Consider the following 17,235-nt stretch of genomic DNA (forward strand, 5'->3'; position numbering starts at 1 on the left):
TGGTTTAAGGTGTTGAAATGGTTCAAGGAGATGAAGGGAAGATGGGATGGTAGTTGGTCTTCAAGAAAGGGAGTTCTAAGAGGAGATTCAAGAGTCGGGTATGTGGGTTGTGAAGTCGTTCAAGTCTTAGGGAGCTGTTGGTTTTGGTGAAGATGAAAGGGAAATAAGGTGGCGGTTGGAAAGTTGGGTATAGGGGAAGATTCGGCTGAAATAAAAATGATAGATTAAGGTTGGAGTTGGCGATTTTTTGCTGCTGAATGTTAAAGGTGTTTGATGGCTGTTGGGTGGTTTTGGGAGAGGGGTGCAATGGGAATTCTGCGTTGACTCTCGGTTGGGTTGGTGAAGCTATGGGAGTGAAGGTGTTACCACCACTAAGGGGCTGGTTTTATGACTACAATAGAGGGGAAAAGGAGGTGGCTTCAATCAACTTTAGGATGGCTTTTGCGCCTATTTTCAAGGACCGTGAGGCTGGTCTTGTGTCTAGTTAATAAAGGACTGTAATGGGTGGTTGTTGGGGTGCAACAGTAAGGTGTTATTCTCAGGTTTATTAGAGGGCTGAGATGACATGGTCAATTGGTTGGTCCGGGGTAGGTTTAGTAGGGAGATTAAGCACCTAAAATATAGGACTGCAGGTGAATATTAAAGACATACCTAAGGTGTTTTCACAGCAAGGACTGAAGCAAAACAGAGAAGAAGAGGTTGTTTCTGAGCATGTAAACCTGCGGCATTGTGGAACTTGTTGCTGAATCTTGTGGCAGAACATGACGGATGAAGCAGGGAGGCTGCTTCAATTGTGGCGGGGGTGATGTTTGAAGCAGAAAAGTGGCTGCTTCAATGGCAATTTGAAGTTGGAAACCAAGCAGCTAAAAGTTGACGACCAAGAAAGTATTGAAACACAAATCAGGGCTTGGTTTGCAACCTTGATCCAATAAGAATATGAAGATAAAGGAATTCAATTCCTAAAAAAAAAATCAAAATTCTATTCATAAAACTCAGCCTTCTGTAAATCGTTTACATGCTTGTGCTTTTATAAATTTTCTTTGGTCCAATCCTAGCTAAACAAGGTCTCCTAATTCCACTATAATAAGGAATGAAAATAGACTAAAATAAGGAAAACAAAGGATTCTAATCCTAAAAGACTCCTAACTTTATCTCAAAGAACCTTAAATTTCTGTAATTTGGATGACCAACTCAATACCTAATCCGTCCAATTAACTCTTGTGAAACAACTAATTACTTCCAAAAGCTTAAGCTGTTGGAGTAGGTGTTGTTTAATCATTTACACTTCAACCCCCCCCCCCCCCCCCCCCCGTGTGACCCCCTCTCTTTTTTTGGGTTGGCCTTACACGTGGACTTTTAATACCAAGGAGTCGTGAGTTTTGAACCCCTCTAGCTCTGATAACATTTGAAGCAACCAATTACTCCAAAAGCTTAAGCCATTGGAGTTGGTGTTATTTAATCATTTACACTTCAACAACTCCTAAGAACACTAAACAAGCTTTTCAGCCAATAGGAAATTCTAAAATAAAAACAATTAAAATTTTGGGATCCTTGCGGAACATGGACCATTGATTTCAACGTCGTTCGATTTCTTCATAATTTTTAGCATTGATTGGCCTAGGAGAAACATGAACCGGTATAATCTCGGGCTAGATCATAGATCTGTGGCATCCGACGGTCCGAATATGGCTCTGGGGTTCTAGGCCTTTGAACGGAATAGATGCACCTGCATCAAAATCCAAGCCTCACTACGCACTTGGTCAAAATTTCGACATGCCGGCCAAAAAAAATTTTATAGCGAGTGAAAATAGTTTGGAGAGGAGACAAAATGAGAGGGATGTTTACATCATGAGAGCGAATTGGGAAACGTAAATTTAAAAGGAAACAAAAGCAAGATTCTTAATAAGTGTAAAATGAAATAATAACAAAAGCCCACATATAGGAGATAAATGTAAATGGATAATTTCCAAGTTTCAGCAGCCACTTCTCCATTTTATCACATTCCATTACTATTCTAGTTTGATTTCAACGTAATTCCTATTCAATAGAATTTGTTTTGTTTAGTTGATAACCTTAGTTTGAATGTTTACTCTGCTGAAAAGATTTCTAAATACCAACAAATCATTCTATTAGGAGTTTGATTATAACAAGCCTTTGAAGCTTTATGGAACAGTAAGCATGGCACAAAACTTTAAAGGGTGTATGATATAAGTATCTAACCACATCCCATAAATAGAAACAGATTTTCATATGATTACTATTAACTTACAGTATTCGAACTGTAGAGATGCCTGCAAAGCAGTTTTTTCATGTTGCTTGAGATTGGTTTCCAATTCCCTAATCTGAGACAGTTGAAACAAAATGACAACATAACTAAATAATGACAGAAACCTACAGTATTATCTGTTATACCAAAGAAAACTATAGTAATGAACCGAAGAAACTATTGATGATAAAAAAAACAGGAACATGCTTACGATTGTTCTTAGGATCCAAGAAGAAAAGAAAGGACGTGCTAGATTCTTAATGATGTCCACAATTTGATCAGACAGAGCGCTTTACTATCAGTGAAAAGGTAGACATCTAAGAGAAACGGTTGTGACAAAAAAAGTTTTTCCATTTTTAAATAACTGACCTGATCTGTCAATATAAACAGAATAACAACAGCAAGTAAATGCGATAATTACAGAGGCAGCAAAAGCAAGGTTTTAGGTTTCAGTTTCGGTATATGTTTTGGCCGTGATGGAAATGAAAACATATCAGTTTCGAATGAAAATTTTGGGGAAAATTCTGTAAAATAATGGAAACGTATAGAAACATATGCAAATGACGAAACTTTAGGAAGTGCTAGAATAAGCACAAACACACACTAAAAAAGCATCACATAAGAAAAAAAACTTACCTATAATGGTTTAACAACATCGAACACCTAGTGACATGCATTGTCGTGTATGTCTTCTAATTCAGCACATACCAGATTTCACATGTAATTCTTATAAATATTTATATATAATACATACACCACATTTCACATGCAATTTATATAAATATAATTATGTAATACATAGTGGGATAGTATACCACTAATACACTTACAATTTTGGTTTAGCATGCACTTAGTTTTCACGATGCGTTTTGGTGTGAATGGAAACGGAAAAATTTTGGTTCTTTCGTGTTAGTTTCGGTGGAAAATTAAACCCATAACAAATACAAAAACTCGTGACTAAAACAAGAACCCACAAATTGAAACAAAACCCCACAAACAAAACAAAAATCCAAACCCCATGAAAAGAATGACACTCCTGAAAAGAAAGAACTATTTCTCCTAAAATGCCAAATGTTCTCCTACATCAGTCCCTCCGTGCTGGAAAGATCTCGACTCCTACGAGAAAACCTGCAAATGCAGCTAGTGCATGAACAAATCCATCTCATTTAACTCCTCTTCCGAAATCCACCAGCACTCACTAAGTGGTCATCCGAGCCGCATGATAAGGCACATTATAAGGAATCGTCAATACATATTGCCTCAACGGAAACGAGCTTCTTTCGTGTCCAGAGCTTCATCCATTGCCTCCATTGGCTTCTTATGCAATTGCTTCACCTAATCACTAGTTGTATCCTGATCATCTATTTCATCAAATCCAAGACATACATTGACTATAAGACTGATCTGAAGATCATAAGGTAATTCTACCACAAGCATTGCAACACAGTGTGGCATGTAATGAATTCTAGACATGCGAGATAGTGCACGTCAGAAGTTGCTCGACTTTGTTAAACCATTATGGGTGAAATTTTTGCTTATGTGATTTCTTAGTACGTATTTAGTCTTATTCTAGCACTTGGTGAAGTTTCATCTTAAATGTCCATCATTTGCAAATGTGTCTACATTTTTTTATGATTTTACAGGATTTTTTTTTTTTTTTTTAATGATGATTTTACAGGATTTCCCCCAAAAGTTTCACGACCGAAACACGTACCAAAACTGAAACCTGAAATTTTCCATCAAGACATGTTGCAGTTCGTGCAAATAAGCTGCTTTGAATGGGGCCTTCTAGATAGTGCAATTGCGGATGATAGGTTCTCACACAGTACCTAACCATGAATAGTACCCAACCACGAAATGCAATAAACTATCAAGGTTTTAATTGACGACTTTCTCTTGCCAACTATTTATTGATTAAATGTGCTGGAATACTTCAATTGAGTACCTGATTTCTTTCATAGAGCATGCCAAAAATATTACACAAATTTAACATCTCATCTACAATGGAAGGAACTCCATGAAGACAAACTATATCTCATTGAAGAATAACTCAGCTACATGTGACGCATCAGACATCTTTGAACATGGAAAAACTAGGTCATCTTTGAGATACAAGCAACTACAACAAATATTGAATCATGCTTTCCCCCAATTTTGGAAATCCCAAAATGAAATCCATGCTAAGATGGACCCATGGTGACGTCGGTGTTGGCAAAGGAGTGCGCAAACTTGTATTTTGCGACTGTCCCTTTGTAAACTGGGATCATTCAACTCCTCTTCACAATCCTTTCAACGTCCTGGTGCATCTTTGGCCAATAATAAGGATCAGCCATTTCAGAAAAAAAAAAAAAAAAAAATAGCAATCAACCACCACAGCCAAGGATTCTAAAAATGGCTGCCAAGTCCACCTTTATGCTGTGCTCTAATGATCTGATCATGCAAGGATTCCCCTGGTATACACAATTGATCGCCTTTAAACAAATATCATGAATACAGCACCAACTAACTGCATCAGTCACCTTATTTGATTCCACCGACTAGTGCTTCAATGAGAATGTGAGCTCTTGAAGATAAGAGCTCCATTTAGAATTTTAAATAGGACTGAGTGTTTTTGTGAGCTCAAGTACTTAAGTTTTTTGTGGTCAGAGTAAACAATAAATTCCCGATGCACCAAATAATGTCTTCAATTTTGTAATGCACCCACTAAGGCATAAAACTCAAAGTCATAACTGCATTAATGCCTCAGAAAATAATGTCCCTAATGTTGTAATGCAAGGACCAAGGCATAAAACTCAGTCATAAGTGCAATGGTGCCTCTTAGCATTCACCAATATCTTGCTAAAGTCTGCAAGTCTGCTTGGCTTACAACAGCCCATAATCCAACATGGGATGCATCACACTCCACCATGAAAAGCCTCTCAAACTCCAATAACAACAACACAGGTGCTTTAGTCATCTTGCGTTTCACAAAGTCAAATGTCTTATCCGCAGCCTTAGACCACACAAGAAGTTCCTTCCGAATGCGTGCAATCACTCGTAAACCACACGCATCGGGTTTACTATGGGGGATTCGAACTCTCGTCACTGGTGAGCATATAGCGTTGAAATTACAGATGAATCTCCAATAGAAAGAACCTAGGCTACGGAAACTACGAACATCCCCATAGTTCAGGGAATCGGCCATTCAATGAAAACCTCCACAGTTTCTAGATCAGGGTTCAGCCACTCAACGGCAACAATATACCACAAAAAGTCCTTTTTCTAATTGACATAGAACTCATTGTGAAGAACCACCATGCCTTGACACAAATGAAAATTTTTCATTTTTGTCTTGGTTATAAATCATAATGTCTTTTTGGAAAGATATAAATCAGAATGTCACCAAAACAAACTATGACAAATAAACCAAAGTAGGATGTACTTCTATAATAACTTGCATGAATGTGCTCCACGTTATCCAGTATCTTAAAAGTTGTCTTCCATTCATTACCACTATCAAGCCTAAGTTCATGGTAGCTACTTCCCAGGCCAATCATGGAGAACACCTTAGAACCAACCAACATGTTTTAACATAACAACCAATCTTGGAATCAATAACCTATATTTGATGGTTATATTGTTAGTTGTGCGCCTATCCACACACATCCTCCATGACCCATCTTTCTTTGGAATAAGCAAGGCCGGTACACCACATGTACTCACAGCTCATATACTATCACACACCAGTCCCTTGGCAATCAAATCTTCCACATGTCGATGAATATCATCCATATTTATTTATTTTTTAAATTGACAAATATATTCATACCAGCAAAAATACAATGGGGACTAGTAGTCCCACTGGATGTACATAGTATGAATTGCCCAGAAGCATTCTCCTAGGTCAAAAAGAAAACCCATTCCTCCTAGAATTAAACTAGCTTCTTTACATTTTCCTTTACAATTTTCCAAAACAATGAACAAAATTATACAACACAAAAGCTCCCCATGGAAGCCAGGTCCTTCATAGTGAATGAACGCGATATCTACATTTCTCACCGCCATAGGTTATCTTCTGCTATTTCAAAAAAAAAAAAAAAGGTTATCTTCATCTAAACGCTGCCAAAGATCTTCAAGCAGGAAGGCCAATTTGCTCTACTATTTATCCAACATCAGAGTCCCAAACCATTATCGACGGTCTAACTCCGTCAAAAAGGAGAGGATCTCTTACTTTTGAGAGCATTAAGTTCCCTTCTACCTCTTCCCAGGGTTTTTCCTTTTCTTAGCCTGGAGTCCCATTTTTATTATATCTAGGAACATTTTCCTTGTTTCTTCAATATTTTCTCAATATCCTATTCCCAAATGATCTCCCAAATTAGTCATTTTTTCGAACTCCTCAAAGGATACTCTTTCCTCTGAATCAGATGAAACTCTTGTTTCCTCTTCTGAAGTCTTATCCCCAAGAGTTTCCGTCCCTCCTACTGATGGTTGCTCCCCCCTCTCAATGTAAGATTTAATTTTCCCTCTGAGTTCCACTTCCATTGAGTCTCTCGCCTATTTGGATCCTTCATCCGGGGGTATTATTTCCTTCTCCTTTCCCCCTTCTCCTGCCTAATTAGCCTCCAGCCATTCCTTACTTTCCTGCCAATGCTTTTCATGTTGTTGATTGGGCAGGAAGACACTGCCTTCATTTGCCGGGGCCGGCAGTTCTAAAGACCTGTCTTTGAAAGCAACGGCAACCTGCTCAAGTTTTGAGAGTTGGAGTTTCTTGAATTCTTTTGAAATTTCACTTCTCGACGGGGATACATGTGAGGTCTTCCATGCTTTTGCCCCCGACTTCTTTTATGATGCACCCTTCCTCTATTATACTTACCCTTCCTTCCAACTCATTTGAGTGCCACGAGATACCTGACTTCTCATAATCGTCTAGCATTTTTATTATATTTGAAACAAAATGTTTCCTTTTTTGGTTTTTCTATTCGAGGCACTTCTCTCCCACCGATTTTTGTGAAACGTACCCAACTTTTCTACCTTCCCTGGGAGGGTACGGGATTTTGGTCTTATCGAGGCGGGTTAAAGAGGAAACTTTATTTTCACGGAAACTATGCAATTTCATTCATTTTCACCTTTCAAGATGAGGCGACTCTTCACAGAAGTTCTGGAGTCTCGACTACGCAAAAACATTTTGAAGCCAAACTTCGCCTTTTTTAGGCTATTCCTAGCCTTAGATCCTTAATTCCCTTATGATTGGAGGCGGCAGTTTTAAAGGACTGGTGTTCTACCAGAAGCCGATTAAGACCACCTCGATTTGGGTGCTCCTGACCAGGATCTACAAGAGATAAGGCATTTAATGCTGCCTGCTTCGTAGTCTCTATCCTTCGCCTAAGGGATCCAGATAGTGAAGTCTCAGCTACCGAGTGGTTAGGTGGAAATTTGAATTTTGAATTCAACGGTTCCTTTTGGCCAAACGGTTCTTGCCTCATATGGATGACTATCATCCATATGATTAGGCCACATTCGGTACGTTACTTGATGTGAAACTACCAGTTCTTCTAAAAGCTTAAGCTGTTGGAGAAGGCGTTATTTAATCTTTTATACTTTAACACTCCCCCTCACATGTGGCCCCTCTTTCTAGGGTTGGCCTACACGTGGCATATGTCCTCTTTTGGGTTTGGCCATTGAATGTGGATTTTTGCGATCCGAGAGGTTTGAACTCAGGACCTTTGCTCTGATACCATGTGAAACTACCAATTACTCCAAAAGCTTAAGCTGTTGGAGAAGGCGTTATTTAATCTTTTATACCTTAACACTTGATACAGAAAGGCAACTCCTTGTAGAAAATCAATGGCATGCAAAGTCCTTTTGGTATGTCTTTATTCACCAACTCTCTAAAAACTTCCAGCATGGGATGAATTTCAAAGGGATAGTTATTTCCCTCAACTTCAGCTCATATAAACCACCCCCAACTAGCATATAAACCACCCTAGTTTCCCTAATCTCTTTATCTTAGATTTCCGGAAGGTATACATGAAACTTACTGTTATTATGTGTAGTAGAACAATCTCATTCCATGGGATGTAATGTCAATTTGTTCCATCCTTTCAGACATGATTTTAAATATCCCCGAAACGACCGAAATGTGTTTCCATCCCCACCAAAACAAATCTCAATGAATTCCTTCCATGTCATTATTTTGACCGAAATATCCGAAATTCGACCGAAATAGTTGGAACGACAAAAAAAATACAAAGGTGGTATGATTTACATCATATAAAGCTATTTACAACATATTGAAATAGAGTTGGAGTCCTTGGAGGGAAGACTGGTCATTGTACTTTCTTATACTTCATTACATTGTACTTCTTTATTGACTTTACTGTTCTAGGGATGTGCAACAACGCATGTCACTAGGTGTTCGATTTGATTATGGTTTTCTTGCTTATGCAATTATAAGTATGTAATTGTGAATATTCTAGCATTTCCCAGAGTTCCATCTTAAAATTTCATCATTTGCATAAGTTTCCATACGTTTCTGTGATTTTACAAGATTTACACCGAAACAAAAAATGTTTCCGTTTCCGCACCAACCGAAACCGAAATTTAAAACCTTGCTTTCAAAATGTGTATTTATGAAGTCATGAGGTGTACCACGTCATGATCAAGCAACCAAGGCTTGTCTACAATATCTGGCAAGCGTCCATTGGTGCAACAATACACCAAGCCTAATCCATAAAACCATCACCATAGAAAATTTAACCAAGTAACAAGTAGTAACAATGACTTCATTATCTCCTTGGAAACTAGCCATCCAAGGTTATTAATTTCGGTTTCGGTCGCCATGGAAATGGAAACATTTCAGTTTTGGTGGGAAATTTTAATGGAAATCCTGTAACATCAAAGAAAAGTATGTCAACATGTGCAAATGATATAATTTTAAGATGAAACTACAAGAAATACTATAATAAGCACAGATACATAATTTAATAACATTGAATACATAGTGACAAAACCATTACGTAAGCAAAACAGCCATCCATAATGCTTTAATAACATCCTATGTTGCATGGATTCGGATTCGTGTGTTGGGATCCGACACGAATTCGAGGTATCGGATTTGGCAAACCCTAAAAATTAGGATTCGGATTCGGTAATTTCTAAATAAATAAAATTTTAAAAATAATAAATTTACATCTATATAGATATATGTATTTATATATATTCATGAAAATTTTGAGTGGAGGGTTGAGGCGTTAAAGTTTTTATTATGAGAGTAGAAGAACGAGGAAGGGGGTCGAAGCGCTAGGGTTTTTATTAAAAGAGTATGGCTTGTGCTTTCCCATAATAAAAAGTTCAGAAGAAAACACACTTCCAGGAAAAATATATAGGATTCGCAATTTAAAAGAGACAAAAATGAGTCAGACTCGCCTGAAAAAAGAGGATTCGTTCGGGACACGGCTACAACAAGAATCCGGGTGTGTCCCACGCGAATCGAAGTCCGATTCGGGTGCGGAGACGTGTCGACACGGATTCAGCATAGGGACTAAAGAATCCGTGCAACAAAGATAACATCGAATAGATAGTGACATGCGCTGTCACGCATGTCTGATAATTCAGTACATACCACATTTCACATGTAGTTCATATAAATATTAATATATAACACATACGCCACATTTCACATGCCGATCATATAAATATAATTATGTAATACATACTAATGTATGCACTTATGATTGTAATTACAATATGTGTTTCAGTGGGGATGGAAACGGAATCATTTCGTTCAATCCGTTTAGGTTTCCGTGGAAATAAACCATGCTTGTAAGGGTGTGGATGCTTTTCCGTCGACAACTTCAGATTGTCAATGGCTTGTTTAGACACGATGTTCTCATTGAAACCACCATCCAAGATGACATTGTATATTTTCTTCCCCACACGTGAAACATGGGCAGAATATATTTTGAACCTCCAGTCATTTTCAACAACATTGGGTGTTGTCATAACTCGTTGAACCACCAACCTCTCACCCTAAATCAATGGTTTGAGCCTCAATAAATAAGTACCAGCAAATTGTTCATCACTTTCTTGAAGACAAACAACCCTTGTGGAAAGGTTGTTGAACTCCAATGTCTACTCTTCCACACTCATATTTCACGCTTTTCTTAACACTTGGAAATGTTCATTCAACACCATTATGTAATTAGCGTGGAGAAATTGCTCTCTATCTTAGCCTCCAAACATTCCCATGTGTGAATCTCAGGGTTCCCCTTGTCTGATTTGTTTCTCAATCTCTCTTCCACCATTGAAGCGCAGGTATCTCATGATCCAATTCCAAAAAAAAATTCCTCGTAAATGGTTGTCAGGTTGTGGTAATTTCACTTCTAAATAATTCTTTACAAATGTTGACTCTATAAGCTACAAAATGAACATCACAATGAAATTATAGAAATCAGTTTCAGGATAAAATCTAATTGGTTTGGACAATTCTGATCAAATTTTATAAAACGGCAAATTCAAGCTTCCTAACTGAACACAAAAATATACCATTAAAAAACTGAACACAAAAATACTGTAAAAGCAACTTTGTCGTACGTTACCAATAGCATCTACAAATTACATATAATGTCATTATTAAAAATATTTAGCTAAAGGCACTAAGGACAAAAAGTAACCCTGTCATCCCCAAGTGATCGAAATAAAACAGGCAATGTCTACCTTGGTGTCAAGCTCTAGGGATGCCATGTGCTTTTCAGCGAAGCTCCATTTGAACAAAACAGCCTCAATGAGCAAGTTCTAGAAAAGAAAATCAGAAAAAATCAAGGAAATCATTCTCTCAAGCAGAAGAGCACATTTTATACAAAATAATAAATAATCGTAATAATTACAATCACATAAAAAAGGGAAGCCAGTGTCGGACACCTTAATTTCAATTGCAAGTCGAAACCGTTGCTGATTCAATTTTGCAGTTTGATCTGTGAGCTTTCTTGTATTTGTTTCCAAATCATCCTCTTTCTCCATAGACTCAAGTTTCTTTTTCCTTTGGTCTAGAACAAATTAAATAAATTATACATCACATAAAATAAATAATAGTAATAATTACAAATAAAAAATGCAAATGAATTAAGCTTCTATGACATGTACATTGTCACCACAAGTCAGAAAAAAGAAATGCTGCAAAACTTACAAACACGGCCTTCCATATCACGACGTTTTCTTTTCTCAAGCTGTACACTGTTGATAATCTCTTCCTGCAAATTTAAGTAGAACAGGTTTGAGTAAAGTATCAGGAAATAGTATAAAAATAATTCAACATTATTAAATATTCAAAAATAATAATAATTCAACACTATAATTTCAACATACCCGCTGCTTATGAAGTTCAGCCGCTTCGTCCTCAAAATGTCTCTGTTCAGTCTGAAGCATTTTGAAAGAATCTTCCAAATTGGCAATGGTCTCTTCGAGCTCCCTTTTCCTAGACCTTAGCCTTTCAACTTCCCCAACATCTAAACCTACAGAAGTAGTGGCATAAGGTGACTATACACATTGATTATTGATAAAAGCATTGATTATTGATAAAAGTGGAAAGGGAAGCTCCACGAAGCATACTAGACAAAAAAAGACGTGAAGGCATCACTGATTCCACACTGGCTGAAACATGGCCACCATATCTAGAAATGGACCACCGATAGTGGCTTTCAGGAGTCCAAAGGTCTAAAATTCCTAATCGTGGGACCTCATCAGCCTTCTGATCAGTTTTACTGGACCCAATGTACTGAGGAAAGGCATAAAGAGTTAGAAAAGCTAATGCTGGAAAAGGGAAAAAAAATCTTCTCAGACCATATCTATTAGGGCTGTGCTGTTTGCACTTAATATTAAAAATATCAACAGTTAGTCAGACCATGGATTTAAATTTCGATTTTGGTTTTGGGCATAGCCGAAACCGAAATTTCGGGCGAAATTCAGGAAAAAATCAAAGCAAATTTCATTTTTGTACTGAAATTTAGGCCGAAATTTTGTAAACAAACTTAAAAATCACATTTTTCCTAAATTTCGGCCAAAATTTGGTACACTCTGGCCAAAATTTCAGGTTTGGGTGATTTCGGTTTCAGTGACCGAAACCCAAAATTTCGGTATTTCGGCCAAAATTTAAAACCATGAGTCAGACAAATCTAGAATGAAGTAAATGAACAGATGATAGATTAAGCATACAGATCGTTCTAGGGAAGCTTGGCTAATCAAAACCTCCTTGACGGCACTAGGGCCGTCAAACACTTGATCAAGCCTGGAGTAGATACCGAGTCCTCGCATCTGCTCAACAACATAAAACCTGAAGAATATCCAGAGGTCGGCAGATGATAATTATAACTGGGAAATCAAATTCAATACCTCTTCAGAAACTTGAAATGGCACTTTATTAGGGCTTCTATCTCCTACATAGTTTAGTACAGGAATGTCAAATGATCTCAGGGATTTCACTAAGAAATCCCGATCAGCAGAATCCTGAGTTATGAAGGCCTGCAAATACAACAATCATGTATTCATCAACATATACAATTTTCAATCCAAGTGAATTGCAAAATGGCATAGAACACCTAGCATTCTTTCATGTACACGAACAGAAATTAAAAAAAAAACAAATATTTGCTACTTGGAAAACTAAAAGACAAAGTGTGTACAAAGAACACCTAACTTTCTTTCATGTACCCAACCATAACTAAAAAAACTATTTTTTGTTAGAATAAACCTTCCTGTTTCAAACAAGCACAACAATTCATGTCACTAGGTGTTTGAAGTTAAACCATTATGGATGGTTGCCTAGCTTATACAATGGTTTTTGTTAAAGTATAAAAGATAAATAACGCCTTTCTCCAATAGCTTAAGCTTTTGGAGAAGTTGGTAAGTTAACATGGTATCAGAGCCAAAGGTCTCGAGTTCAAACCTCCCAGATAGCAAAAATCCACATGCGATGGTCGGCCCAAAGTGGGACCACATGTGCCACGCGTTTGCCAAATGGGCCACACGTGCAGGGGAGTGTTAAAGTATAAAAGATAAATAACGCCTTTCTCCAATAGCTTAAGCTTTTAGAGAAGTTGGTAAGTTAACACTTTCTAAGTATCCAAATCTGATTATTCTCACGGTTTTCATTGTTTCCTGTTCCTGCTACAACTTCCATCTGAATGGTGCAGAAATGACCATATGAGAATCCATTATCCATAGATCTATCGAATATAAGAGAGTCGGGATCTATCAGATCTCATTAACCTATTTCTATAGTTCTATAGATGGTTGTCCTCATGGGCTGGTGCAATTACGAAGAAAAGGAAACAGACAGAATTTTGTTGCCTGATGCTTGGTTTGGCGGGAATTAAAAGAAGATACGGCACAGGAACATTTGCAGGATTCCAAAGAAGCACTCGCAAGATCCAGAGCCGAAAAGTAGGGGTCACCGGATCAGTACAAAGTAAAAAAAAATCCAATTTCTGAAGATGCAAATGCTAGCAGATAAAGAAAACAGGAATCTAATACCCAATAGATAAAAGCACTTGTGCGACTAATTTTCGGGCGCGATTAAGATGTGAATTCCAGGATATCTATAGATATCTCAGATCCTAAGGGGCCGTTTGGATACACTGATTTTAGAATCTTGGATTTCTTCAAAATTCTGGATGGAAGAAGAGAGAAGAAGGGGACCATTACCATTCAAAAAAAAAACGAAGAAGAAGAAGAAGGAGACAGTTGTTTTCTGATTTCTCACCCTTCCGTTGAGCAAGAGAGTAGGAGATCGTCGTGTTTCCAGGTTTAGAAATATCAGGATGGTGTAGAGGTTTCTAAAACCTAGATTTCTTACTCAAAATCCAAGATGGAAGATGAGAGAAGGACGTCCGTCGTTTTCTGCCCCTATTTTACACAGCTTTCAAACTAAAACCCGGACTCTAAAATCCACATATCCAAACAGCCCCTAAAAGAATCAGTTGAAATTTGTGCTCCATCATCATATCTTCAAGGATTTTAATCTAGCAAAAGGCCACTAACAGTCCTGCTCCTTGTTAACTCTGGATATCATTAAGTGATACATATCTCAGCCGGCAGAGCTCTATTAAGTCCTAAAAGAAATTAGATCCAGATCTATTCGTCCTTAACAAGATAACCTTGCAACTGTCTGGAAGTTATCACAAGTCCTGGAATTTAAGTAGCACTTGGTTTACAATATCCGTAACATTTTCTGGCTTTAAAGCTTCTACGATTAACATATATAGATCCTTAAATGAAGTTTAGATCAAACCCTTAGATCGGCTTCAAGTTCCACCATTATTAGAACAGGGTGACAGCCCCTAAAATAAAAACTCTCAGGGTTAATTGACAAGCAGGCAACTACCATGACAGTTCTTGATTAGTATGAGAATTTCAATTCTGAACCCCTTTTCTCAGTCCAATCCAGGGCTCTATCAATTACAGAGTTACTTGGGCTATAGGCAAAAAGATCTGGGACAGATTTGTCACAATACAAGAAACATTCAGCCCTTAGTCAAAGGAGTTTTTAATGACTCTAGGACAAAACGCGGAACACGGCCAAGGTAAAAGGGAGTGGACACGGGGGAGTCCACGATAATGTGGGGGAGTTTTAAAACTACGGTTTGATGTGCCTATTATCCAATTTCAGACTATCCAAAGTCATTGGATAGTTTGTTGTTCCTAAACATAACAATTGCAATAGATTTTTTTATTAGAATCATTTCTATACTTCTTGTGTGGGAGTTCTGGAAATAAGAAGGCAAAATAAGAATGGATGGATCAGTTAGTTCTGTTGTGTGGATCATTCACAACATTTGCTATTGGGTCTGGGATTTGGCTATTCTTCAGAAAGCTTCATAGGAGGCAAGCTTTTCCATGAAACTTGTCTCGCGTGAGATTGACATAACCCCCCAACAATATGACCATGAAGAAAGTTATTTTCAATTCTCGAATCCCTTGCCTACATTAGGCCAACTCTTGATCAAGTTGACAAAAACGAGTAATATGTTCCCATTAGTATGAAGCCCATTTGCTACCTTCCATATTCCTTTAGTTCTTCTAGAAACAAAAGAGCACATATTAACAAGGTTTTAAATTTCAGTTTGAGATTCGGGCGCCACGGAAATGAAAATGTTTTGGTTTCAGGTGAAAATTTCGGTAGAAATCCAGCAAAATCACATAAACGTATGGAATAGCGTGCAAATGATAGGATTTGAAGTAGAAAGTTGAAACGGCAAGAAATGCCAAAATAAACTCAAATACACACGTAGAAACCATCATAAAAGCAAGGCAGTCATCCATAATGTTTAATAATATTGAACACCTAGAGACATGCGATGTCGCACATATCTGATAATTCAGTACATATCACATTTCACATGTAATTCATATAAATATTAATACATAATATATGCAATACATTTCATACGCAAATCATATAACTACAATTATATAACATATACTGATATAATATACTATTAACACACGATTTTAGTTTCGGTATCATTTCGGTGGGGATGGAAACGGAAACATTTAGGTCATTTCAGTGGAAACTTAAAAACATGCTTATTAAAGATGGCTATGATTGACTAAAACCATCTTTTATGAAGAACCTAAAACGATTTTTTTTTATGGGTTCTCAAAGGGATCAGTGTGAAGAAAAGGGATCCATATGCCTTTAAAAACAGTCGTACAGCCAACAGGAAAACATCTACCTTTCTCTTGATAGCAATGGAACAACACTCTTTAATGATATGATCAACCGGGGGGGAGGTGGTGGGGTGGTGGGGTTCTTCCAACTATGGTTTGACCTGCTCTCATGCCATATAAAAAAATAAAAAATAAAGAGGAGGAGAAGCTGGTTGTGAGATGTGAATTACTAAAACCAAATCAATGGCTTCAATAAAATAGAAACATTTTACACAAACTTTCAAGAGTTCAATAATAAATAGGGAATTGCTAGCGTCCATCGCAAAAGGCATTTCGCGGCTGGTCTGTCGCATGTCAGACCACGCACCTCATGAATGGAGACAAAAGCTGTTGTCTCCATTCACGAGGTGGCTGGTCTGACATGCAACAGACCAGCTACGAAATGCCTTTTGCGATGGACCCTAGAAAATCCCAAATAAATAATACTCTATTAATAACATGTTTAGTCGTACAAAAACATAAAAACACACGACTACATAACCCACCATATGCTTTATAACCTCGTTAAAACCAGGCACATACAGGACAGAAACATAAATCAATAAATTCTGAATCAAACAAAATAAAGACCACAATTGGATAAGATAAAATCAAATGGATGGTATAAAATAAAAATATGTATAGTGGATGGAAAGAAATACCTTCCAGATATAGTTAGGTACATGATTTTCCAAATAGGAGGCATGAAGTTGATTTGGAATATTAACCTGAGCACAAAACCACACATTAACTTATGGAAGAGCAAAAAACTACATTCCCTTTTTAAACATGAAAGAGGATAATCTGAATCACAAAAAAAAAAATTACCTCTAAAAGGACAGGACCATACACTTCTTTCCTTAACTCGTTACGATGCCTTTGTAACCAGTCATATGCCTCGAATATCTTTTCCACTCCCGAATTTCGTAATGAATGTAGAAGTTTGGTATTTGTATTCTCCATGTCCTTTAACCTACACTGAGAGAACTGTAGCAATTAACCTGAACACATATGATCAACACACAACAGATAAAGGCCAGTTTGAGAAGCAATTATACCAAATACAGAACTTTACCTATCAACGCAATGTCTCAAGGCTACTTTCTTCTGAGCTAAAAGATTTTCTTTTTCCGTCTTCTGCAGCTTCCTTTGATTTGCAGAGACTTCTAGTTCCAGTATTTGAGAAGCTAGTCTTTCCTATTTCACAAAAAAAAGATATGTTATCAAGCAATCAGAATACCAGGGAATGAAAAGTGAGACATAAGCTCCTCATTAAAAGAAGATTCTAA

General features: G+C 37.4%; 1 protein-coding gene across 1 annotated transcript in view; it reads right to left on the reverse strand.

Annotated features, from left to right (window-relative positions):
- Positions 1–17,235, reverse strand: part of SMC5 (structural maintenance of chromosomes 5) — a 55,961-nt gene that overhangs the window by 8,072 nt on the left and 30,654 nt on the right. Inside the window, exons 10-20 of the mRNA XM_077384359.1 lie at positions 17,022–17,143; positions 16,775–16,919; positions 16,609–16,674; positions 12,632–12,760; positions 12,455–12,553; positions 11,852–12,017; positions 11,609–11,754; positions 11,430–11,493; positions 11,165–11,289; positions 10,961–11,038; positions 2,270–2,342 (exon numbers count right to left, since the gene is read on the reverse strand). Of these exons, the coding sequence (XP_077240474.1) occupies positions 2,270–2,342; positions 10,961–11,038; positions 11,165–11,289; positions 11,430–11,493; positions 11,609–11,754; positions 11,852–12,017; positions 12,455–12,553; positions 12,632–12,760; positions 16,609–16,674; positions 16,775–16,919; positions 17,022–17,143 (1,213 nt within the window). The remainder of the gene's footprint in view (positions 1–2,269; positions 2,343–10,960; positions 11,039–11,164; positions 11,290–11,429; positions 11,494–11,608; positions 11,755–11,851; positions 12,018–12,454; positions 12,554–12,631; positions 12,761–16,608; positions 16,675–16,774; positions 16,920–17,021; positions 17,144–17,235) is intronic.

The sequence above is a fragment of the Tasmannia lanceolata genome, unplaced genomic scaffold (genome assembly GCF_043159265.1).
Source record: "Tasmannia lanceolata isolate RefF3 unplaced genomic scaffold, GAP_Taslan_0.1 ptg000007l, whole genome shotgun sequence".
NCBI lineage: Eukaryota > Viridiplantae > Streptophyta > Magnoliopsida > Canellales > Winteraceae > Tasmannia > Tasmannia lanceolata.